The sequence below is a fragment of the Carya illinoinensis genome, chromosome 6, assembly GCF_018687715.1.
Source record: "Carya illinoinensis cultivar Pawnee chromosome 6, C.illinoinensisPawnee_v1, whole genome shotgun sequence".
In the NCBI taxonomy this organism is placed as follows: domain Eukaryota; kingdom Viridiplantae; phylum Streptophyta; class Magnoliopsida; order Fagales; family Juglandaceae; genus Carya; species Carya illinoinensis.
In genome coordinates, this window is record NC_056757.1 from 6,735,049 (window position 1) to 6,762,147 (window position 27,099).

At 32.6% G+C, this 27,099-nt stretch overlaps 2 protein-coding genes across 4 annotated transcripts; both read right to left on the reverse strand.

The window, feature by feature from the left end:
• Positions 1 to 1,549: 1,549 nt before the first annotated feature.
• Positions 1,550 to 8,740, reverse strand: LOC122312948. 2 transcript variants are annotated; one of them, XM_043127624.1, is made up of 8 exons: positions 8,478 to 8,740; positions 7,871 to 7,972; positions 7,568 to 7,682; positions 6,099 to 6,214; positions 5,312 to 5,500; positions 3,676 to 3,818; positions 2,153 to 2,355; positions 1,550 to 1,762 (listed from the first exon to the last, which is right to left on the reverse strand). In XM_043127624.1, exons 1-7 carry the CDS (start codon positions 8,702 to 8,704, stop codon positions 2,174 to 2,176), a joined length of 1,074 nt encoding a protein of 357 aa, XP_042983558.1. In that variant the 5' UTR covers positions 8,705 to 8,740; the 3' UTR covers positions 1,550 to 1,762; positions 2,153 to 2,173. The 2 variants fall into 2 exon arrangements, with proteins under 2 accessions (XP_042983558.1, XP_042983557.1); XM_043127623.1 differs by lacking the exon at positions 1,550 to 1,762 and adding an exon at positions 1,896 to 2,047.
• Positions 8,741 to 17,468: 8,728 nt separating this feature from the next.
• On the reverse strand, positions 17,469 to 23,796 carry LOC122312950. 2 transcript variants are annotated; one of them, XM_043127626.1, is made up of 7 exons: positions 23,522 to 23,796; positions 23,065 to 23,166; positions 22,772 to 22,886; positions 21,352 to 21,467; positions 20,531 to 20,740; positions 19,195 to 19,337; positions 17,469 to 17,985 (listed from the first exon to the last, which is right to left on the reverse strand). In XM_043127626.1, the coding sequence occupies exons 1-7, from the start codon at positions 23,641 to 23,643 to the stop codon at positions 17,804 to 17,806; spliced, it is 990 nt and encodes a 329-aa protein (XP_042983560.1). In that variant the 5' UTR covers positions 23,644 to 23,796; the 3' UTR covers positions 17,469 to 17,803. The 2 variants fall into 2 exon arrangements, with proteins under 2 accessions (XP_042983560.1, XP_042983561.1); XM_043127627.1 differs by having other exon boundaries at positions 20,531 to 20,719; positions 23,522 to 23,791.
• Positions 23,797 to 27,099: the final 3,303 nt, after the last annotated feature.

The following is a 27,099-nucleotide window of genomic DNA, read 5'->3' on the forward strand; positions in this document are numbered from 1 at the left end:
TTTGGTTAATGGGTCATTTTTTAAAAAAATGGCAGATGTTTTATATGATTGGAAATGTTTTCAGACCTCGTGCATATGGCATCATGTTCATACATATTATTATTGCTTAATGTATTTTTATCTTGTGGGTTATTTGGATTATTACTTACCTGTAATATCGTCTTTAGTACCGTAGATTTTGATGCATATGACGAGGAGGCCTAGCATAAGGATGCGGTTCCGCCAGAGGAGTGATCAGGGATCACTTTTGTGGGTTGTGACTTATTTCTTAATTTTAGTTATTACTTTTGGTTTGTATTATATTTTTACTGGTTATTTATAATATTTTTGGTACGCTTATGTTTAAGTAAATTTGTATTTAAACAAATTTTAGTACTTAATCGACTGGCCTTATTTATTCCGATGCTTTTTTTATTATACACGTGTTGTATGTACACACACTTGATACTTGACAATGAAATGCATGACTCGTGTTGTCATCATCCTGACGTCTCAATTTTCACATATCCGTATGTGGGGATCGAAGGTGTCACAACCCTCACATGTTTACACAACTCTGATGCGGTAAATAGAATTCTAGGAGATCTCTATTTCGAGACGTGGTATGACTCTGATGCCCTATGATTGCCATGTTGATTATTTTAAGCACTTTACTTGAACATAGAAAATAACATATTTAAAATAATTTTTCATATGTTATTTTTGTTTTTAAAAGCACTACGTGCAGTATCTTTTATGTATTTTTAACACATTCCATTAATGTAATTGACTACATCACTTTTTTTAATATAAAATAACTGTTTTAACTAATCATATTAGTAAAGTACACAATAAATATGCCAAAATAATTATATATAACAAAACTCTGTTGATTTTCAGCTCGGAGGATACAAAAGTCCATCAGCAGAGGATAAGCAACAAGAAACTGAACAAATTAACGGTGGATTTCTAAAAGTGGCCCTCAGTTTGATTGATTGCAGCCTCACAAAGAAGATGCCATCATCATGTGTTTCTCTCTCTCTATTTTTGTTTCAGGCTAATTTCAATGATGATCTACAAGAATCGCTCCCACAATTGTATATTTATTCCCATGACTTTTTCTTTATATATAGCATGGAAATTAAGGTGGTATTTCAGATTAAATATAGAAAAGTGATGAATAAAATTTCGCATTAATGTTTGAAAGGGAAAATAGTAAATATATTTACAAGTTTATTTTTTAAAACTCTAAACACATCGATCGATCATTGATACGATAACCTGCCACATCAGCTTACATATATAAAATAACTTGCAATATATATGCTTTTAATAAGAAATAGAAATTTGTATTTTTAACCTGCTCGGAATATTGTCCAAAAGATAATTTTTCAAATAAGCAAATTCATATTAATTTTAGCTATTAATGAATTAATACCTAAAAAATCAACTCCAATATAGTGTCCACCGGCCGATTACAAGTATAAATTGAGAGAGAAATAATAAAAGAATGAATGAAAAAGAAAATCAATTATAGCATTTTGAGAAGTAGCATTAAAAAAAATTGTCATAACAAAATAGACATAAAGAAACAATTTTATTTTTATACAACCAAAATAATATCCAAACAAACAAACAAAACATAAATAAGGGCGACAAAAGATGAAGAGACATAATAATCACTATGGCTACAAGAGGGAATCTAGATTAATATCACAAGTATCCTGATTCTCTTCACATAAGTACATTAGGAAAGGATGATTTTCAGGTGTGAAATTTGATGCTGAAATATAGATAGTCATAAAACAGAATTAATATAGTTTATCATAAAGAAAATCATGTTAGCTTAGTATTACAAATATCAGATAACTTCTATGAGTTACAAAAAAATATTTTAGTTTACCAAGCACAAACGATACCACTTTAACATTATTGAGTAATTATTAAATGGATTTACCAATATGTATTATACTTGAGTAAATGCACCAAACACTCCCGCTTGTTCATTCATTTCCATTCTTTAAAATTTCTATCCCGAATGACTAATGCACCTTAAATTCCATCTTCACTGCAATATATACAACACCATATACGTTCATAGCATAAACCATAACTAAGAAGTTACAAGACAATAGAAATTCAAGGGTAGCGTAATAAAGTCGACTTTCCCGACCTGGATTAATCAGCAGAGGCTTTAAGCAGTCAGCGACAAGGAGATGATGGAAGAGAGCTTGGATTTGTGGACTTTGGTTGAATTCTCAGGCCGAAAGAAAACCTCGGTACTCGATCTTACAGTAAGTTCCTTCCACTCAGAATCTGAAGTCCCTTCACTCCTATAATCCCGAGGCGAGTACAAAACTTGAAGCATATAGGGGGCTGAAATTGGCAAATGGTAACTTTAATTCTTATGAAGGTTAAAGAAAATATACACAATAAAATTAAGCAAGCATCTATGAGGTGCTTATAAATCCCGAGGCGAGTACAAAACTTGGAGCTTTGAGGTGGCTGAAATTGGCAAATGGTAACTTTAATTCGTATGAAGGTTGATGAAAATATACACAATAAAATTAAGCAAGCATCTAAGACGTGCTTAACAAGGCAAGTGTCACTTTCCTACTACAACTTTCATTTTTCTCCCTTTTGGCTTCATAAAAATGGAGATGTTTGGATGGCCAATTAGCACCTGCTCTCTTGCAGGCCAATTTAAAAACGATACAGTGCCACAGGCTAATCTATAAAGCAAACCACAAACCCAAGCATCACAGCCATCTTCCAGGCTTTTCTGCTACCGTGATACCATACCCACACCATTGCCATGCCATATAATCGCTACAGTATCAAATTTTAATTTCAGACCACATCCAATGCTAATTTCATTAAATTTTAAAGGTCATAGATGCTAATAATATAAAGGATGCACTTACAAATGCAGAATGATATCCATTTGGATATTCTCACATAACTGCCTTGTACTTCTACACCACGACAGCACTTATTTTTTACTATCATATGTGGTCAGTTTACAGAGTTTTGTAAAAATTTATATCCTCCCAGAAGAACAATACATCTACATTCTCCCAAAGGTCATGGAAACAAACAAAGCTCATAAATAAATAAATCTGCATTCTTCTAAAGTTCTCATGAAAATTATGCAGTCATGTGCAGCTTACATGAATCATCTGTCCTACTAGAAATGTTTTATTATTAATTGCATCCTGGTCCCTACAATGCCTTGAGCAGCTGCAGCATTCTTTAGCTACTCATAAAATTTATCAGTGTTTTGACACAACTTTTTCTTCCACATATCAGTGAGCATTTTTAAACCTATGGAAGCCCATTTGAATGAAATGAGATGATAAAGTTAGACCAGACAAGATCCTGACATGGATATCATCTCAACATTGAACTAGCATATTTAGAAACTTCAGTCCTCGATATTGTATAATATTACAGCTAGTTTGTTTTTTTCTTTTTGAACACAGTAAGATATATTAACTGTTGATGGGATTTAGGGCTAAAGAGCATACAAAATTGACCAAACGATTAAATTTAAGAATTCAATATCTCTGAATTCCAAACCCTAATTTTAATCATGATGTATAAAAATTATGGTTCCTAAAAAATATGTGATTTCGATACTAAAGCATAACTGTACAGAAAATAAGTAAATTTAGCAACAGATGATTAGGAAATTACTTAATCCAAACCAGCTTCTCTTTTTGATGATCAGACGACTGACTTTTGATCTTTTAATATTTTTCAAAGCCTGGATGTCCTCCTGCTTCCCCATAAATTCCAGAAATTCCCCTAGGACATATTTGTTGCCTTGAAGCTCCACCCTGCAGGAGTATAAGAAAAACCGTATGACAACCATCTATAAATTGGTTGAGAGTGGAGGAAACAAGACCCAATTATTTTGATGATTTCATTCTGCCTGGGGAAGCAACTAGGGTCAGGTAGATGGGATGAAAAGCATCTCAATCCCAAGTTACGTGTTTGCCAGAGCCCATTAACCTGTTTAACTTTTTTATTCAACCATAGCTGGCATTGACTGTTTGGGTTGGGATGTTACCCACCCCTATCGCACCAAAATTAAAAAAACATGCCATGTCCACTGCACTGTTCATTGACGAAATGAGCTTAAGAAACTCAAAAACCAGGATGAATAGCTTTGGAACTATTATGACCAATAAAGAACTTATTATAATAACAAAAATAAAGAAATGAAAATTTGCAATGAACAGTAATATAATACATAATCGATAACCACCAAAACAATTATCTGCAAACTAAGGCCTTGTTTTGATAAGCAGCTAGTCTCATCTCATCTCATCTCATCCCATATCATATCAACATCCAAGCACTACTCAACCACACACTTTTCAATTTCTTTTTCATACTTTTTCATCTAATCATTCAAATTTCCAAAACTTCCATATAAACACAAAAAACAATTCAACTTTTTCAAATCCCAAAACAAAAATAATATTAAAAGATTATTCTAACAATATTTTAACTTTATAATATTTTTATTCAACTTTCTCTCTCTCATTTCCCAAAAATTCAATAAAAACCTTAACTCAAATTATTTCACTACTATTCACAAACCATCTTACTACCATTCATAGATTTCTCATCTCATCTTATCTAACTATCCAAACGAGGCTAAGGGCCACGTTTGGATAAGTAGCTGGATTCATCTCATCCCATCCCATCCCATCCCTTTAATTTCTATTTCATACTTTTTCATTTAATCATTCAAATTTCCCAAACTTCTATATAAACACAAAAAACAATTCAACCTTTTCAAATCCCAAAACAAAAATAATATTCAAAGATTATTCTAACAATATTTTAACTTTATCATATTTTTACTCAACTTTTTCTCTCTCATTTCCCAAAAACCCAATAAAAATCTTAACTCAAATTATTTCACCACTATTCACAAACCATCTTACTACTATTCATAGATTTATCATCTCATCTTATCTTATCTAACTATCCAAACGAGGCCAAGTGGTATGGTAATAAACTAACTTCTGTCAACTCAAAATTTCAATACTTCTTTTAACCAAAACACTTGCACTTAAAATGGGTACATGGTTGGATTGAGTGCTGTTTCTTGTTTACATAGTAATGGGTACATATCTTGATTTTCAACTTTACCAATCACCATCACATGAATTTTAAGCAATTAAAAAACTATTGTTATGCATCAAAAAGAAACATGGCTCCAGCATACTTGAAATTAAGATGCCTCAAGCATGGTTCTAACATTAACCACCCAGATTTAACAATACAACAAATCTATAAGGTATAGATAGCAACACACCTATCCCACATTGGAGCTGTGCGAAGGATGAAATTAAGCTTCTCATGTATAGATTCTTGCATCTCTTTCTTACCACCGCGAAAGCCACCTTTCAACCAACCAGAAAACATACGTTTAGGTTCTGGTTTCTGTTGTACCCACTGGTCGTAGGTGATGACCTCGGAGGGAAAATCGCTTGAAGGGATGATACTACAAGTAGAAATAAAGTAACTAATAAAAAATTATATAGCAAGAAACTGGTATTAGCAGAAAATCATGGAGTCACTATACAGTGAACTAAGCAACTACTTACTTTTCAGAACATCTCAACAAATAAGGGTCATAACTGGTGAATTAAATTCTAACTTATTTGAGCTTCATTTGCAAGCCCTTCGATCAGCTTCAAATATATACAAAACTTCATCTGGGAATTCTGCTATGATTTTTCAAGCAGCAAAAGATCCAAAATCTACTAAGCCTTTAGAAGAAAACAACAAGAAGATGAAAATGCAAATGTTCATCGTCTGAATGTCACCCAAAAGTCAAGGCCTCTGAAAATCCTCTCAGAAAAGCTCAAAAAATGGGAATTAATTGCATAGTACCAACAGAAAAGTATATTTTCTCACAATTTCCAAGGGCAATCAATCTTATAGCACAATAAAGCACAAACCACATATTGCAGCCAAAATATAAAAGCACCAACTCCAGGACATTGACAATAAGAACATACAAGCATATTACAAATACAATTATATAAACTGTAGTCACTTTTTAATAACCGCATCATCAGGGAAGTTTCAATGTATACCGGAGGTTCGGATTAGGCAGTACAACTTTGCAAGAAAAATATCCTTCTGGTAAAGCAACTCCTCTCTGTTCAAGATATGATTCAAGAATTGAAGCTTGTTTTTTAGTCTCCATCAGCTGACATGTAAAAAGTTAAAGAACTGGTTGTAAGAACATTCTCATTATTGGCAACATTTAAAAAAAAAAAAAAAAAAAAAAAAAAAAAGAAGAGGAAGAAAAGAAAAGAAAAGAAAAGAAAAAAGGAAAAACCCCGATTCCCATGTTCAGGGAACTACTAAAACGAAAAGGTTTTTTCAGATATCATAGGACTTATGCTTGAGTGTTTGGTCTAGAGAGGAGTACCTTGGTAGATTCTCAAGTGTTAGTAACTTAGTTTCTATTCAAGTTTGTCAGTCAAGGGCACTTTACCAATTTGTGGTTGTAGAATATGGACCATAGTTATGGGCTGTGGGTCATGTTTCGTCCTTGTTGATTGCGAAATGTATCTGTGCAGCTTCAATGTGTTTTGCCGTTTGGTTCCATTAGTCCGTGTTCAATTGTACTCAAATATTATGGAAGGCATGTATGCCCTATGTGATATTGTTTTAAGCACACAGTGAATTTGGGGACACCTAAGAATCAATAATATTGTTTTTAAGCATGGCTTTGGGAAATGGGTTTAGGGTTCCATCTTGTCCATACTTTTGTAAGACATTTCTTTGTCTTCAATTTCTTTCTCTTAGCTTCATTATTTTGTTAATCATAGCCCTTCAGTGTTTGAAATTCTTAAAGAGTAATAAACCTCTTGTTTATAATTAGCCTTTTCACAGATTCAACATGGTTCTCTTTCCAGATTAAAGTCCATATATTAACAGAATTTGAGCCATCTGTCAGGTTTTGTATTTCATCTCTTCAATTTTCTGTGGTTTGGTTTCACTTTTGACATATTACTTTCTTTTTCCCAGAAGAGACGTCTCCCCAAACTTATTAATTCATTTTCATCTCCAACATATTCCATCTTTGGTCCGCCTGTAATATGAACTCCAGAGGTCCCTCGATAAAATATATACTTCATAAAAAAAATATGGTGACATCACTATTTCAATGTATAGCATCTACACTGCTTATTTCAAGCTAGAAATTAGTTTCTTTAGCTCTAACATAACTAAAGTGATTGACAGAGTCTACCGAAGGCAGTATATCATTTGGACCACTAATTACTTATTAATAATCAATAAGAACGACACCATTTCTCCTAAGTATCAAACAATGAAGCTATCCATGGAATTCAAAGAATTAAATGACAATGGGGCGTTAGTTAATAGATATTAGATGCATCGTATAAAGAGAAAGGACCAACAGCAATCCCAAACAAGTTAGTGCCTAATCATTATCCCTAAGCGAGTTACAACAACAAGCTCTAGCATCCTATATCTGCAAGAAGATTGTGAATTCATCCACCAAGAAAATAGAATTCAAATTGTGACTTACAGGATCAGGAAGACGCTCTGTTTGGTGCTTATTGCCGCTTTCACAATTCCAGCTGCCATCCGCATTCAAGTATACAATTCCAGATAAATTCTTAACAGATATAACCACTGCGTCCCTGATATAATTAAAAGATTATCTACAAAAAGAAAGAAATGGAAGCAAACGGAGAAAATAGATTCCTAATAATCTCTCTTTTGTTTCACTCCTCTATATATCCAGGGATTTTTACAACATTTTCTCCTGACCCAAACATATGATGAAAAATTCAGAAAATTTTAAAGTTCAGAAAGCAAAAAATCTTACCCTTCGGTGACAAGAACCATGTCGACATTCTGTCGTGAACCGGTGTCGGCGTCTGGTATTCGAAGCCCCACATACACCTTTCCACCATAAAGCTTTTCAAACCTGGACAATGTTTTAGAAAAACGAAACTTGAATCACAGGAGCATACTCTCTGTCTGGATCACTAGAAAAAACAGGAAGGAAAGAGAAGAAAATAAAAAGAATATTGAATCTCGTATTTTCTGCTGATTCAGCCAGTAAGTTTGAACAAAAGATCAGGCAGGTTTGGCAGCGGAACGTGATACAAAATTCTCTTCTCATTTTATTTTATTATTATAATATTTTTAAATTTAACTTTTTAAAATTTTAAAATAATAATAATATTAAAACATAATATTTTAAATTTTTATCACCATCAGACTCCCCAGCATTTTCCATTAAAAAAAGAAAAGCAGATTGCTTGCTTGAGAAGAAATAAGATGCTTCAATTCAATGAGTTCGTAAACGATGAAGAAGAACTAAAAAAAATCACATATCTACTTTCTCTTGTCTGTCTCGCACTTTCACAGCAACTAAACAGATTAAAGGATCGAGAAAAAAATAATTTCTTTCAAAAAACAGTAAATACCGATTTGCGACTCCGAAAAGAGCACTAGAATCAGAGGTTTCGAGCTCCAAAACATCTACATCGTTCAATAAACGCCTGAACAATTTGTAAATGAACAGGCAACCGAAGATCTCTATCCACATGGTATTGCCGCTCCCGTCTAGCTCCTCACAATTTTGGCGTGGCTTGAAAATTTGCAAATGCAATGACACAATGTGGAGCAATTTAAGTAGATATATCTTCGCCATTCTTTACTTTTGCTCGGAAAAATGGAAGGAAACTGCTTTTGCCACCGCTGGTGGCTCCGCTGGGGACCACCGCTATTATTATTATTATTTTTTCTTAATGATTAAGAAAAAATTATTTAATATTATTATAATTTTTTATATTTTTTTAAATATTTAAAGGTATTAAAAAATGATTTGAAAAAAAAAATCCAAAAAATAAAAATAAAAATAAAAATTGCCTAACGGTGACTACCGGTGGCTCTAGCACGGTAGCACCATCCTGACGTCGGTAGCTGTAGCATGGCTATTTTAGAATATAAACGAGAAAGGGCAGTTCTGCAGAATTCAAAGGAATCCTGGAACGCAGATTACCATCAGGCATAAATGTTTCTTTTTCTTAAACATTAAGAAAAACATTTAATATTTAAGAAAAACAAAGTAAGAATAAAATAATAATAAACAGTTAAGGAAAAAAACAAAATATATAAAAATAAATGCACCCATCGGTGCAAATGCTTAATGAGAAATGTAATTCGGGTCCCAAATAAAGTTTTTCTTTTTTTTACTTAATGATTAACGACGTGTGTTTTTAAGGATGTTGTGAAGAATGATTGTTTTCAAAGAGAATTTTAGCATTTCAGATTAAATATAGAAATTTCAGATGAAATATAGAAAAATGATGAATGAAATTTCGCATTAATGTTTGGAAGGGAAAATAGTAAATATATTTACAATTTTATTTTTTAAAACTCTAAACACATCGATCCATCGCTGATACATTTCTAAAATAACTTAAAAGTATATACGCTTTTAATAAGTAACAGAAATTTATATTTTTAACCTACTCGGAGTATTGTCCAAACGATAATTTTTCAAATAAGAAAATTCATTAATTTTAGCTATTAATTAATTAAAACCTCCAATATAGTGTCCACAGGCCGATTACAAGTAATTGAGAGAAAAATAATAAATGAATGAATGAAAAAGAAAATTGGATTGAGTGAATTATAGCATTTGGAGAAGTAGACTTTAAAAAAAAAAAATAGTCATAACAAAATTAGATATAAAGAAACAATTTTCTTTTTATACAACCAAAATAATATCCAAACAAACAAAAAAAAACAATAGTAGCATAAATAACATTTATTTTGAGCTATAATAATATCTAATAATATAAACAAAAAATAAATAAATAAGTGAGACAAAAGATGAAGAGACATAATTTAAAAAAAAAAAAAAAGGTTGTTTTTATCTATCTAAAATAAAAATATCCCTATGGCTACAAGAGAGAATGTAGATTGATCTCACAAGTATCCAGATTCTCTTCACTAAAGTACATAAGAAAATGATAATTTTAAGGTGTGAAATTTGATGCTTTTGTATACCTACAATATTTTGTAAAGGTATCAAATCGTGTTAACGGGTCGTGTTCATATCGTGTTAAAATATGTATATTATACTATATAACTCAATCCTAACCCGACCTGTTAAACTTATCATATCAAAATCTTAAACCCTAACACGACCCATTAATATAGCGGGTCGGGTTGTGTCAACCTGTTTTGACTTATTAGTGAATATTATAAAATATATTAACACGATAAAATATGACCCATTTCAAACTGTTTATGTAAATGGGTTCAATAGACCCGAAATTAACCCATTTGACCTTATTAAATTTTACATAATTTTATATAAATTTTAAAATCACAATATTTATAAAAATTATAAAACTAACTACAAGTCAAAAATTACAATCTAAATAATAAAAATATCGAAAAAGAAATTCTAACAATTTTACTTTTAGGTATAAAAGTATAATTGTAACTTTAACTTTCTTAACGTATCATAACTGGTTATAACGGGTCATAACGGATTGACTCGTTAAGCAATCGTGTCTTAATGGGTCAACCCGTTTTGACCTAAACCAATTAAAACTAAACCATAACCCACTATTATCGTATCGTGTTCATGTTGGGTTAATGGGTTGTATAACATATTGCCATCCCTACTATTTTGCAATTCTTCACTTTGAATACAATAAGAATTTTGCTGCGCACAAGTAAAATCGCATACTAATCTACATACTAATACTAATTCTTTCATATTCAAAATTTAAATTAACACTGTTTTCAATCAAATTTACTTTTTGACTAATCACAATAGATTGATGTACATATTAATACATAATTATACTTGTAACTAGATTTTTACATACAATAAATGAAACTTTTATCATCAAGAGAAAGTAGGGCTTTAAAACACTTCCACTTGATGGAGAAGTATTTATTAAAGCAGCGGCTAGCATTTCCTAACAACAAACTGTAAATAATTCAAGTTTAATTCATTTACTAAATAATCAAATTCTTCCTACAAGTCAAAATCGTATAAACTCGATATTTTTATCCATCAAAATTGTTATATAAACCTATTTATATATATGAAATTTTATTTTTTTATTGGTAATAAATCTTCATTAGAAATTGCAAAAGGCACAATCAAATACATATTTTTATAAATTTAAAACTGGTTAGCTGAAATTTATAGATAGTAATAAAATAGAAGTAATTATATAGTTTTTCATAAAGAAAATCATGTTAGCTTATTACAAATATAAGATTACTTTTATGAGTTACAAAAAAATATTTTAGTTTAACTTGCACAAATGATACCACTTTAAAACTTCTTGAACCCTAAATTAGAAATAAAGATAGAAATAGGATTCAAATCTCTGCCCGGTTACTCTACATTTGGGCACTATGTAGTAAGCCAGTCTCCTCTCTAGTTTCTCTTTAGGATTCTATCTTTTGAGAGTTTAGAGGTGGTGTTTAATCCCTGCATGGTTCTTTTCATTACAGTTTCTATGGTCTTTTCTTTCACCTACTATGGATTGCAACACTTGTGGAGTAATTTTCGGTTGAGCGAAGAAGAAGATGCCTCTATTGTGCTGGAGGAGGTGATGTTTCTATGATGAAGAGTAAGGTTGTGTTTGGCCACTTGAAATTTTCATCTCAAACTCAAACTTCTCATCTCATCATTACAACTTTCCCAAATCTCAATACAAAATATAATAAATAATTCAACTTTTTCTTAACTTTTTCAAATCTCAAAACAATAATAATATTAAAATATAATATTTTAATATTTTATCTTAAAACTCAAAATTTTCATCTGAAAATTCTTGGTGGCCAAGCAGAACCTAAGGGTGACTTGAGTTTGATTGTTAAAATTTGGTGTGATCAAAACAGGTTGTAGAATTGACTATGGCAAGAATATGGCACCTTAGTAAACCTGTTGTGTTGAAGGAGGTTGGAAGGAATATGTTTGTGACTCATGCAGATAAGGAAAGAGTAGAAGTAGGAAGGCCATGGTTTTTTGATGGCCAGTTGTTTGTGATTATTCCTTTTGATGGAATTTCTCTAGTTCATGCATTGAAATTCGATATTGCACCTTTTTGGATGCAATTTCATAGTCTCCATTTGTTTGGTATGAATAAGGATTATGGGATCAAACTGGGTGGTTCTATAGGTGAGGTATTGGAGGTGGATGTGGATGCTGATGACGTTGACTGGGGTAGCTGTTTAAGACTTAAATTTATGATTGATTTAAAGAAACCTCTTGCTAGAGGAAGGACTTGCACTGTGCAAGGTGCCAAGGTTTGGTGTCCAGTACAGAATGAGAAGCTTCCTCATTTCTATTTTACATGTGGTAGAATTATACATGAAAGTGCAAGCTGTCAAATGGAACCTCAATCTTCCCCTCAATTTAGTGCTTGGTTACGGGCAGAGTCAAATTTCAAGAAGTGAGAGCTATCACAGGATCAAAGTTCAAGAGTTGCAAAGAACATTGGGGTGGAGCAAGAGCAAAACATGGCAGCGGCTAGTGGTGCCAACCATGCTGAGATTAGGAATGGTAACGTATGTCCCCCTTCAATGCCTACTAATGAGGATAGCGTAATTTCAGGCACAACTGCAGCTATTACTCTAGATAGCTTTAAGGCAGCATCTATTATTGACTGTTATAGGCAGCAGGGAGTCCCTCATGCTGTAACAACTATTATTGATAATATAGCAGTTGAAGGAGAGGTGGAGGTACACGTGCAAAAATGTGGTCATTATGGGCCTGTTGGACCATCTCATATTAGGCCTGATGCTGGGCTCTCTGAGGTTATCAATGGGGCTATTGCTAAGCCTATTAATGGAAATGAAGATCTACTTGATGAAGTTGCACCAACACAATTTAATTTGTTACAGAGAAGGTGTACTAGAAGTTCTTAGAAGACAAGAGCCAGGGGGTCTTCTTCTATTCGAGGTGATGAAGATTTTAAGAGGAAGAGATATGTGGAGGAGACTATAGGTGATATTCTACATGTTGTGGAGAATAAAAAATGTAAGTTTCAAACTTCCTCTAATGATGATTTTGTTCATGTTGAGAAGGACCATCCAAATAGGAAGGATAACAAGCAATTGGGATCGGCAATGGCTATGCAACAGTCCTGCCGCGGTCAATGAGTTTTATAAGTTGGAATTCTCATGGGCTTAGAAACCCACTGGGAATTCAGACACTTTCTGACTTAGTCAGAAAAGAAGCTCCTGAGATTTTATTTTTATAAGAAACAAGGTTACATGCTCGTGTAATGGAAAGACTGAAATACAAGTTAGGTTTTTTTTTTTATGTTTAACTGTTAGTTGTGAAGGAGAGGTGGTGGGATTGCATTGTATTGGAAGAAACAATTTAGAGTTAAAGTTTAAAGTTTTTCAAAGTTTCATATTCATGCTAAAGTTACTGAGGATGGTGTAAATGGTGAATCATGGTGGCTAACTGGGTTCTATGGTCAACCAGAGGTAAGTAGGAGAAGTGAATCTTGGTCTTTATTGAGGACTCTTAAAGTTCCTTCTGAAAGAGGATGGGTTCTATTGGAAGATTTCAATGAGATTATGAGTAATGATGAAAAGTATGGTGGAAGAGCTAAACTAGATAGGCAGATGAAGGCTTTTCGAGATGTCATTGAAGAATGTCAAGGTCATGATTTGGGTTTCAGAGGTAATCCATTTACATGGTGTAACAGAAGGGAAGAGGGTCATACTATTAGTGAAAGGCTTGACATGTGCTTTTCTAATTTGAAATGGCATTCTCTCTATCCAATGGCAGTTCTGGTTTATGGTATAGTTGCTTACTCTGATCATATGCTTGTAATCCTAAAGTTGTCTGAAGGGGTGCAACAGGTTCCAAGAAAAAAATTGTTTCAATTTGAGGCAATGTGGGTGGAAGCTTCTGGCTATAAACAAGTAGTTGATGGAGCATGGAAGGCAGTTGAAGGAAGGAGGGAATTGAATACTGTCATAAGGAAGATTAAGCACTGCAATGAAAAACTGTGTGTGTGGAATAGATCCAGCTTTGGACATGTGCAGAGAAATATACTGTCATAAGGAAGATTAAGCACTGCAATGAAAAACTCTGTGTGTGGAATAGATCCAGCTTTGGACATGTGCAGAGAAATATACAAAAGGCAAAGGAAAATCTTATCTTAACTCATCGGGCTGATCCACTTTCTCTTAATAGACAGAATATTCAAATGGCATCAAGAGAGATTCAACAATGGTTACAAAGAAGTGAGACCATGGGGAAACAAAAATCAAAGGTTCTGGGGTTAGCTGAGGGAGATAAGAATTCACGTTTCTTCCATCATAAAGCAACTCAGAGGAAGAATAATAAATAGATTCAAGAGATAAAGGATTCAACTGGAAGACAGCAAACTGATGAGGCAAGAGACATGATCATTACTCAGTATTTTCAAACTCCCTTCACTGCTGCTGAGGAGTTAGGAAATATGGATTTTCTGCATGCATTAAATGGTAGAGTTACATCTCAAATGGTGGAACATCTCGATGCTACTTTTACAGCTAAGGAGGTGAAAAGAGCATTAGATGACATGTATCCAACAAAAGCACCTAGACCAAATGCTATGGCCTCTATTTTTTATCAAAAATTCTGGTCTGTTGTTGGAGTTGATGTCACTGATGCAGTGTTGAATGCTCTTAATGGTGGTTCTTTTTCTGTTGAGATTAATCATACCTTTGTTACTTTGATCCCTAAAAAAAAATGCCTGAGTATATTTTTGATTATAGGCCAATTAGCTTATGTAATATCATATATAAGTTGATTTCCAAGATTTTAGCTAATAGGCTCAAGCTGATTTTACTTCTTGCTATTTCACATTCACAAACAGCTTTTGTTTCGGAAAGATTAATCACAGATAATGTATTAGTGGCCTATGAAATGGTGCATTTTCTTAGAAGGAATAGAAGGAGAAATGATGGTTTTATGTCATTAAAGTTGGATATGAGCAAGGCTTACAATAGAGTTGAGTGAAGGTTCCTTGAATATGTGATGGTGCAGATGGGCTTCAGCTCAAGATGGATTCAATTGGTGATGTTTTGTATCACAACTGTCTCTTTTTCAATTCTGGTGAATGGGGAGCCTAAGGGACCAGTTATTCCAACTCGTGGATTAAGACAAGAAGATCCCATTTCTCCCTATCTTTTTCCACTTTATACTAAGGGCCTTATAACTTTGCTGGACAAGGCAAATGAGCATCAACAGATTGAAAGGATTCAGATATGTAGAGGGCACCTAAGCTGAATCATCTTTTGTTTGCAGATAATAATGTGATGTTCTGTAGAGCTACTATGCACTACTATGCAATCTTGTTTAACCTTGCAACATAGACTTGACATCTATGAGAAAGCTTCAGGAAAGAAGATCAATAGAGAGAAGACTTCTATGGTGTTTAGTCATAATTTTCCCTCAGCTCAAAAAGTGGAGATCATGCAGTTTTGGGGTGTCACTCATTTTCAACAATATGACAAATATTTAGGTTTGCCACCTATGATTGGAAGAGGTAAATATCGAGCATTTTCAGCATTAAAACATAGAGTTTGGTCTAAATTACAAGGTTGGAAAGAAAAACTTTTATCACAATGAGAAAAAGAAGTTTTGTTGAAAGCTGTGACACTTTCAATTCCTACTTCTACAATGAGTTGTTTTAAATTGCCAAAGTCACATGTTCAGATCTAGAAGGATTAATGGCTAACTTTTGGTAGGGTCAAAGGAAAGAAGAGAAAAAGTTAAGTTGAGTTGGTTGGAGAAAGCTGTGTGAAACAAAACTAGATGGAGGTATGGGATTCAAATGTATTTGAACCTTCAATAAGGCTCTTTTAGTTAAGCAGATTGAAGGATAATGAATGAGGATTCCACTATTCTTCATAAGATTTTTAAAGTTAGATATTTCCCAACATCCAGTTTTATAGACTCTAGATTGGGTGCTAATCCTTCCTATGTGTGGAGAGGCATATGGAAAACCAAGCACAGTTTATTAAAAGATTATAGATGGCAAGTTGAAAATGGTCTATCTATCAACATATGGATTGATTATTGGCTTCCAAATCATAAGCTACTGGCTGATCTGGTTGCTAGACCTGTTGCAACTGATTTACAGGCATAGGCTTCTCTTATCAAGGAGTCAAATAAGGCAAATGAGAGAAGATGGGATATTGAGAAGGTGAGAAGTGTGCTACCAGCAAGGGAGGCAAATGAGATGCTAAGTATAAGATTGCCATCAGATAATGTGGCAGATTTACTTATATGGGAGCATGAGAAAAGTGGACTTTATAGTGTAAAAAGTGCTTATGCTTTTTTCAGTTCTTTGGAGCAAAATAGAGAGGAGGCAGAAAGTTCAAGTGTTGCAGAAAACAAATTATTATGGAAGCATCTTTGGAAAATGCATGTTCCTTAAAGAGTTAAGGTGTTTGCATAGAAAGTTTGTAAAAATATCCTTCCTACATTTAAAAACTTGAAGAACAAACGTGTATTAGATGAGACTAGCTGTCAATTGTGTCTAATAGAAGATGGGGATTTAAACCATGCATTGGTCTATTGTCCTCGTACCACTGACTGTTGGGTGCAGTTTTTTCCTAATATAAAAGAAGCAAACAGGCTACAATTTACACAAATGGCACAATCTGTCATCAGAAGAAAAACATTAGGAGAATTGGAAAAGTTGTTTCTAGCATGGGGGCTTTGGTATAGAAGAAATCAAAAAATATATGAAGGTAATATACTGTCGACTAAGCAAGTCATGGAGCATGCTTTCACTCTATACCTGGAACATAATGCTGCAGCAGAGGCTATGAAGATTCAACAAAAATATAAGTGCAATTGGTAACTTCCTCCAGCAGGTGTGTTGAAACTCAATGTTGATGGAGCTCTCTTTAGTAATCAATGTAAGTCTGGTGTTGGAGTAGTGCTACGAGATCATGAAGGGAAGGTGCTGTTTACTGCAAGTAAATCTGAAGCTGCTATTGTCAATCCAATGGAGGTTGAATTAATTGCAATCTTAAGGGGCTTGTAGCTATGCATACCTCTAGGAATTGCAGAACTGAGGTGTAGTCTGATGCTTTGCTAGTCCAAGAACTGGAAACAGAAGGCTATTCTACAACTTTCTGGGGTGGTTTGGTCCAAGAAATCAAGAATTTGTTCCAAAGGTTTCCCACTTGGTCTCTTAAGCATAGGGTACGGGAAGCTAATGGAGTAGCTCATGCATTGGCTGGGTTTGCTAATAATATTGATGATATTATTATTTGGTGGGACTCAATTCCGGATTGTATTTCCCAAGCTATTTGGGTTGATTCAAATTTGTAATGTTTTAGCTTTGATGAATAAAAGTTCCACTTTGTTAAAAAAGAAAGAAAGAAATAAAGATAGAAATATATACAGAATTATCCAATTAGTAAACCAAACCCTTACATTTGCATAAAATAAAGGTACCAAACAATACATCCAAAATTATTCAAGTAAACCGAATAGTACATTTTGATATTCATTACTATTCACTTCATTATTTGGTATGATTCGTAATAATATCCTAAATATTCCTAACCCATTCTTCAAAATTTCCATCTCAGAATGACTAATGCACCTTAAATTCCATCTTCACTTCTATATATACAAGACCTTATACCTACATAGCATAAACCATAACTAAGAAGTTACAAGAAGATAGAAATTCAAGGGTAGCGTAATAAAGTCGACTTTCCTGATCTGCATTAATCACCAGAGGCTTTACGCAGTCAGCGACAAGGAGACGATGGAAGAGAGCTTGAATTTGCGAACTTTCGCTGAATTCTGAGGCTGAAAGAGAACCTCAGTACTTGATCTTACAGTAACTTCCTTCGATTCAGAATCTGAAGTCCCTTCACTCCTATAATCCCGAGGCGAGTACAAAACTTGGAGCTTTGAGGGGGCTGAAATTGGCAGATGGTAACTTTAATTCGTATGAAGGTTGATGAAAATATACACAACAAAATTAAGCAAGCATCTAAGAGGTGCTTAACAACGCAAGTGTCACTTTCCTACTACAACTTTCATTTTTCTCCCTTTTGGCTTCATAAAAATGGAGATGTTTGGATGGCCAATTAGCATCTGCTCTCTTGCAGGCCAATTTTAAAAACGATACAGTGCCACAGGCTAATCTATAAAGCAAACCACAAACCCAAGCATCACAGCCATCTTCCAGGCTTTTTTGCTACCGTGATACATACCCAAACCATTTCCGTGCCATACAATCGCTACAGTATCAGATTTTAATTACAATCAGGCAGTAGTCTCACAGTAATGCGATAGGTGGAGCTAGACCACATCCAATGTTAATTTCATTAAATTTTTAAAGGTCATATATGCTAATAATATAAAGCATGCACTTACAATTGCAGAATGATATCCATTTAGATATTCTCACATAACTGCTTGTACTTCTAAGCCACGACAGCACTTAATTTTTACTATCATATGTGGTCAGTTTACAGAGTTTGGTAAAAATTTATACACTCCCAGAAGAACGATACATCTACGTTCTTCCAAAGCTCATGGAAACAAACAAAGCTCATAAATAAATAAATCTGCATTCTTCACAAGTTCTCAAGAAAATTATGCAGTTATGCGCAGCTTGGATGAATCATCTGTCCTCCTACTAGAAATGTTTTATTATTAATTGCATCTTGATCCCTATAATGCCTCGACCAGCTGCAGCATTTTTTAGCTACTCATAAAATTTAACAGTTTTTTGACAACATTTTCTTCCACATATCATGGAGCATTTTTAAACCTATGGAAGCCCATTTGAATGAAATGAGATGATAAAGTTAGACCAGACAAGATCCTGATATGAATATTGTCTCAACATTGAACTAGCATATTTAGAAGCTTCAGTTCTCGATAGTTTGTTTTTTTCTTTTTTAACACAGTAACATATATTAACTGTTGATGGGATTTAGGGCTAAAGAGCATGCAAAATTGACCAAACAATTAAATTTAGGACTTCAATATCCCTGAATTCCAAACCCTAATTTTAATCATGATGTATAAAATTATGGTTCCTCAAAAATGTGATTTCAATACTACAGCATAACTGTAAAGAAAATAAGTAAATTTAACAACAGATGATAGGAAATTACCAAATCCAAACATGCTTGTCTTTTGGATGATAAGGTGACTGACTTTTGATCTTTTAATATTTTTCAAATCCTGGATGTCTTCCTGCTTCCCCTTGAATTCCAGAAATTCCCCTAGGACATATTTGTTGCCTTTAAGCTCCAACCTGCAGAAGTATAAGAAAAACCATTTGACAACCGTCTATAAATTGGTTGAGAGTTGAGGAAACAAGACCTAAGTATTTTGATGATTTCATTCTGTCTGGGGACGCAACTAGGGTTAGATGCTATGGGATGAAAAGCATCTCAATACCAAGTTACGTGTTTGCCGGAGTCCATCAACCTGTTTCACTTTTTCATTCAACCATAGCTGGCATTGACTGTTTGGGTTGGGATGTTACCCTCCCCTGTCGCACCAAAAATAAAAAAACATACCATGTCCACTGCACTGTTCATTGATGAAACATGCTTAAGAAACTCAAAGACGAGGATGTGTAGCTTTAGAACTATTACAATCAATAAAGAAATTATTATAATAACAAATATATAAATATATATATATATATGAAAAATTGCAATGAACAGTAATATGATACATAAACAATAACCACCAAAACAATTATCTGCAAACTAAGGCCCCGTTTGGATAAGCAGTTGGTCTCATTTCATCTCATCTCATCCCATCCCATCTCATCTCATATCATCTCAACATCCAAACACTACTCAAACACAAATACTTTTCAATTTCTCTTTCATGCCTTTTCGTCTAATCATTACTAATCATTCAAATTTTCCCAACTTCCATGTAAACACAAAAAACAATTCAACTTTTTCAAATTCTAAAACAACAATAATATTAAAAGATTATTTTAACAATATTTTAACTTTATAATATTTTTATTCAACTTTTTCTCTCTCCTTTTCCAAAACCTAATAAAAATCTTAACTCAAACTATTTCACAACTATTTACAAACCATCTCACTACTATTTATAGATTTTTCATCCCATCTCATCTTATCTAACTATCCCAACGAGGACATGGACTATGGTAATAAACTAACTTCTGTCAACTCAAAATTTCAATACTTCTTTTAACCAAAACACTTGCACTTAAAATGGGTACATAGTTGGGTTGATTGCTGTTTCTTGTTTACATAGTAATGGGTACATATCTTGACTTTCAACTTTACCAATCACCATCACATGAATTTTAAGCAATTAAAAAACTATTGTTATGCAAGAAAAAAACAAACACGGCTCCCTCATACTTGAAAGTTAAGATGCCTCAAGCATGGTTCTAACATTAACCACACAGATTTAACATTACAACAAATCAATGAGGTATAGATAGCAACACACCTATCCCACATTGGAGCTGTGCTAAGGATGAAATTAAGCTTCTCTTGTATAGATTCTTGCATCTCTTTCTTGCCACTGCGAAAGGCACCTTTCAACCAACCAGAAAACATATTTTTATATTCTGGTTTCTGTTTTATCCACTGGTCGTAGGTAATGACCTCAGAGGGAAAATCGCACGAAGGGATGATACTACAAGTAAAAATAAAGTAGCTAATAAAAAGTTATGATGTAAGAAACTGGCATCAGCAGAAAATCATGGAGTCACCATACAGTGAATTAAGCAACTACTTACTTTACAGAACATCACAACAAATATAGGCCATAACTGGTAAACTAAATTCACAACAAATATAGGCCATAACTGGTAAATTAAATTCTAACTTATTTGAGCTTCATTTGCAAGCCCTTCGATCAGCTTCAAACATATACAAAACTTAATCTGGGAATTCTGCTATGATTTTGCAAACAGCAAAAGCTTGCAAATCTACTAAGCCTTTAGAAGAAAACAACAAGAAGATAAAAATGCAAATGTTCAACTTCTGAACCTCACCCAAAAGTCAAAGCCTCTGAAAATCCTCTCAGAAAAGTGCAAAAAATGGGAATCAATCATAGTACCAACAGAAAAGCATATTTTCTCACAATTTCCAAGGCCAATCAATCTTATAGCACAATAAAGCACAAACCACATATTGCAGCCAAAATGTAAAAGCACCAACTCCAGGACATTGACAATAAGAACATACAAGCATATTATAAATACAATTATATAAACTGTAATCAGTTTTTAATAACCGCATCATCAGGGAAGCTTCAATGTATACCAGAGCTTCGGATTAGGCAGTACAACTTTGCAAGAAAAATATCCTTCTGGTAAAGCAACTCCTCTCTGTTCAAGATATGATTCAAGAATTGAAGCTTGTTTTTTAGTCTCCATCAGCTGACATGTAAAAAGTTAAAGAACCGGTTGTAAGAACATTCTCATTATCAGCAACATTAAAAAATACAAAGAAGATAAAAATAGAAAAAGAAAAATACCCTATTCTCATAGTCATGGAACTACTAAAACTAAAAGGTTTTTTCAGATATCATAGGAATTATGCTTGAGTGTTTGGTCTAGAGAGGAGTATCTTGGTAGATTCTCAAGTGTTAGTAACTTAGTTTCTATTCAAGTTTGTAAGTCAAGGGAACTTTACCAATTTGTCGTTGTAGAATATGGACCATAGTTATGTGCTGTGGGTCATATTTCATCCTTGTTATCTGTGCAGCTTTAATGCATTTTGCCATTTGGTTCCATTAGTCCATGTTCAATTGTACTCAAATATTATGGAAGGCATGTATGCCCTATGTGATATTGTTTTAATCACACTGTGAACTTGGGGACGTCTAGGAATCAATAATATTGTTTTTAAGCATGGCTTTGGGAAATGGGTTTAGGGTTCCATCTTGTTCATACTTTTGTAAGACATTTCTTTGTCTTCAATTTCTTTCTCTTAGCTTCATTGTTTTGTTAATCATAGCCCTTCAGTGTTTGAAATTCTGAAGTGTAAACCTCTGGTTTATATGTTTATAATTAGCCTGTTCACAGCTTCAACATTGTTCTCTTTCCAGACTAAAGTCCACATGTTAAAGGAATTTGAGCTATCTGTCAGGTTTTGTATTTCATCTCTTCAGTTTTCTGTGATTTGGTTTCACTTTTGACATATTACTTTCTTTTTTCCGGAAGAGACATCGCCCCAATCTTATTAGTCCATTTTCGTCTCCAATATATTCCATTTTCGGTCAGCCTGTAATATGAACTTAAAAGGTCCCTCTATCGAATATCTACTATGTAAAAAAAAAAATGGGGACATCACTATTTCAATGTATAGCATCTACCCTAATTTCAAGCTAGAAATTAGCTTCTTTAGCTCTATCATAACTAAAGAGATTTGACAGAGTCTACCGAAAGCAATATCTCATTTGGACCACTAATTATTAATAATCAATAAGAATGACACCATTTCTCCTAAATATCAAACAATGAAGCTATCCACGGAATTCAAGGAATTAAATGAAAATGGGGCGATAGTTAATAGATATTAGATGCATGCACTAAAGAGAAAGGATCACCGGCAATCCCAAACAAGTTATTGCCTAATCATTATCCCTAAACGAGTTACAACAACAAGCTCTAGCGTCCTATATCTGCAAGAAGATTGTGAATTCATCCACCAAGAACATAGAATTCAAATAGTGACTTACAGGATCAGGAAGACGCTCTATTTTGTGCTTATTGCGGCTTTCACAATTCCAGCTGCCATCCGCATTCAAGGTTACAATTCCAGATAAATTCTTAACAGATATCACCACTGCCTCCCTGAAATAATTAAAAGATTATATACAAAAAGAAAGAAATGGAAGCAAACGGAGAAATTAGATGCCTAATAATCCCTCTTTTGTTTCACTCCTCTAGTTTTTTACAACATCTTCTCCTCAGCCAAACATTAGATGAAAAATTCAGCAAATTTTAAAGTTCAGAAAGCGAAAAATCTTACCCTTCGGTGACAAGAACCATGTCGACATTCTGTCGTGAACCGGTGTCGGCGTCTGGTATTCGAAGCCCCACATACACCTTTCCACCATAAAGCTTTTCAAACCTGGACAATGTTTTAAAAAAACAAAACTTGAATTACAGGAGCATACTCTCTGTCTGGATCACTAGAAAAAAACAGTAAGGAAAGAGAAGAAAATAAAAAGAATATTGAATCACATATTTTCTGATGATTCAGCCAGTTAGTTTGAACAAAAGAAAAATAAATTAAAAAAAAAAAAAAAGGCAGATTGCTTGCTTGAGAAGAAATAAGATGCTTCAATTCAATGAGTTCGTAAACGATGAAGAAGAATCAAAAAAAATCACATATCTACTTTCTCTTGTTTGTCTCGCACTTTCGCAGCAACTAAAGAGATTAAATGATCGAGAAAAAATAATTTCTTTAAAAAATCAGTAAATACCGATTTGCGACTACGAAGAGAGCACTAGAATCAGAGGTTTCCGTCTCCAAAACATCGTCATCGTAAAAGAAAAGCCTGAACAATATGTAAATGAACAGGCAACATAAGATCTCTATCCACATGGTATTGCCGCTCCTGCTTAGCTCCTCACAATTTTGGCGTAGCTTGAAAATTTGCAAATGCGATGACACATTGCGGAGCAATTTAAGTAGATATATCTTCGACTTTCTTTACTTTGTCTCGGGAAAAAAGTTTTCCGTGTAGTGACGTCGGTAACGGGTGGACGCGTTGACGCGCGTTCGGGTTTAAATCCGCGAATTTTTGGCCTCGTTTGAATATTATTGTGAGTTGAGATATTTATCACTGGTAGTGAAATAGGACGATAGAGTGAGTCATATTCTATTTAAAATAACAAAAATGGTACATGTAACCACTTTTATGTATTATTTTATAAATTCTATTGATATGATTAGTTATATATTAAAAAATTAATATAATTAATTATATTAATAAAGTGTATAAAAAATATATAAAAATGATTATATATAATATTACTCTTAAAATAAATTTAGATGTATTTAAATATTAAAATAAATTTAAATATATTTATGAGAAATTAAAAAATATTATAAATCTCAAGTGTAAAAAAATGTTGAGTTGAAAAAAAGTTATGAATCCTACATGTAAAGAGGTTTTGAGTTGAGATGAATTTAATAATTTGAGAGTTATGTATTTTTGAGCAGTGAGATGAGAATTTTTTATTTTTGATGAAAATTTAAAATATGATTTTTTAATATTATTATTATTTTAAGATTTGAAAATGTTAAATTATTTATTATATTTTATGTGAGAAATTGAAAAGGTTGTAATGATAAGATGAGAATTTTGTATCTCATCTCACTTGTCAAAACTGCCTTAATGTTAGACTCAGCTTAAAATTAAACAATTGATCTCAATTCAATTTAAGTTTCAAACCGGGACTTAGAATATATAAAGAGAAATATTTTTATTATAAAAATAAATTCATAAATTGACGTAATTTAATATGATACATTAGATTATAAATTATTTTTATCGTAAAGTAGATCTAACGTATCATATAAAGTCATATCATATCACAAATTTACTTTTATGTGATTTTTTTGTGGCTATATTACTCTTTCGAAATGGTAATAGAAAATGATTTGTAGAATTTTAAAGTGTACAAACATCTCAAAACTCTTTTTTCTTTTTTTAAAAAAAAAAAAAGTGAGTAAATTTGAAATCTATATGAAAATTTCTTTTTTTTTTTTTTAATGGTAGACTCTATTTCTAATACCAAGCTTAATACTTGAATCCTTATGAATATTTTTTTTTTTCTAATCAGAATCCTTATGTATATAATCATTGATACATGATATCTATAAATATAAAAAGATATTGACAAAAAGTCATAGTTTGTTTATTAATGTTTGTAAATAAAATTATAAAATAAAAAATAAAATAATTTGTGAAAAGGAGTAAAATAGTTTGAATTAAGTATTTATTAGATTTTGAGAAATGAAAAAAATAAATAAAAAATATTATAAAGTTAAAATATTATTAGGATATGATTTTTTAATATTAATTTTATTTTAAAATTAAAAAAAAATTGAGTTGTTTTATGTTTATAAATTTAAAAAAGTTGTAATAATTAGTTTAAAAAAATTATACTGACTAGTCTAAAAGTATTTGTGTTTACATAATATTTAAAAATTAAATAAAATAAAATGAGATGTAATAAAATGAAAATTATTTCTAAATATTTTCTAAAACAACTAATAAATCTAAATGGCTTTACGATAAATTAAACATAAGGGCCCCTAGACGGTGAGACTTGAGTTTAGACCATCTTGCCCCCAACCTTGACTCCCAAACACAGCGTACAACCCCCACGCCCCATCCATATCGCTTGGCCGAGAGGTTTCCGTATCTTCCTTTTTTATGGGTTTTACTTTTCCTCCCGTCGGTCCCATGCACCAACCTTTCTGACCAAATAAAAGTCGTTTGGACTCTCCTTAGTCCTTTCCTTCCAACCCTAGTCATCATTTTACTATTTTTGTCTCTTTTTCCCTATATTTTAGAGCCATTTAGATTATTAAAATATCTCTTTATATTAGTAATAAAATAGTTTAAATTAAAATTATTTATTAAAATAAAAAAGAATTTAAATAAAAATATGATAATTTTTTGGACGTTATTTTGTTTTAAATATATATTTTTATGTTTATTTTTAATAAACCATGTGGGACCATGTGGTGATGCTACATGAATAAAAAATGAGTGACATAACTAGCACAAAAAATAAAATAAAGATTGGACTATTTTTATTTCCGACGACACTAATATAGCCAGAAATTCTCATTCTACTCTTTAGAATAGCTAGCTATGCATAGTAGTAATACTCTTTCTATATCTACTTTAGAATTTAAAAAAAAAATTAAAATTTGATATAATATATTACATCACGTTAGTTTTAAGGCGATTATGTAATAGATAATGAATAACTTCCCAATGATTAATTTCTTACACATTTGAACTAGAATGTAGATGTTACAAACTTTGGTTTTTAAGAAAGATGATAATACTACAATTTTATAATTGATTGCCTTTGTTTATGAAGAATGAATACCTTTTACAAAAAGGATAAAATTAGAGGTTACAAGAATAGAAAAGATAAAGCCATGAAACTAAGTTTCTAAAAGGAAATGAGAAACATAAAGGAAAAGTATAACAAAACTAAGAAGTAATCTAGGAAATTAGTGCAAAATAGGTGGAAGATCTTTATAACCCATAGAGAACAAAGCAATCATATGTTTAGCGAGTTGAAGAAAAGAAGAAAAACTTATAGTGTATCCCATTGCGCCGTAATTGACTAGGTTGTCTGCAAGTGCATTACCTTCTCTGTATACGTTATTGATACTAAAAGTGAAAAGGTTCTTGAAATGTACAATATCACCCAAATATTAGTGTAATTCTAAGGGAAAGAGTTTTTACTAAGCCAATTAACAAGAATAAGAGAATCTGTCTCAACAATTACATCAGAAATGCTTAGTTCATAACAAAGTTAAACCAATTCTCAGAACTGACAATTCATCAAAAGTGTTGGTACTTGCACTAAAAAAAAGGTGAACCTACAATATTACTTATATCTCACTTCATAATTCTGTTCAAAATGAAATTGTGCACCTATTACCTATCTTTATAATGATGGTATTTATATATATAGAAAAATGCAGGTCAAGATGCACCATTTAAGATTGGCTAATGCTAAATGTCACTATTTTGTTTTCATCCCACTTTATAAATGTAATACTTTCTATTATTTTTGGATTATCTTTTATTTTTAAAAAACCATTTAAATATTTGTAAATAATTCCATCGCAATGAAATAAAGAGTGAAATGATAATATAATAGCCTAATAAGTTGAAATTATATCAAAACCTCACGTGACCATGTCCAAAATATGAGTGTACAAGTGCATTTCAAGCAAAGTTTTGAAATCCGTTTGGCTAGAACGGCAAGAATTTTTTGCACCAAAACAGTAAACGATATGGGG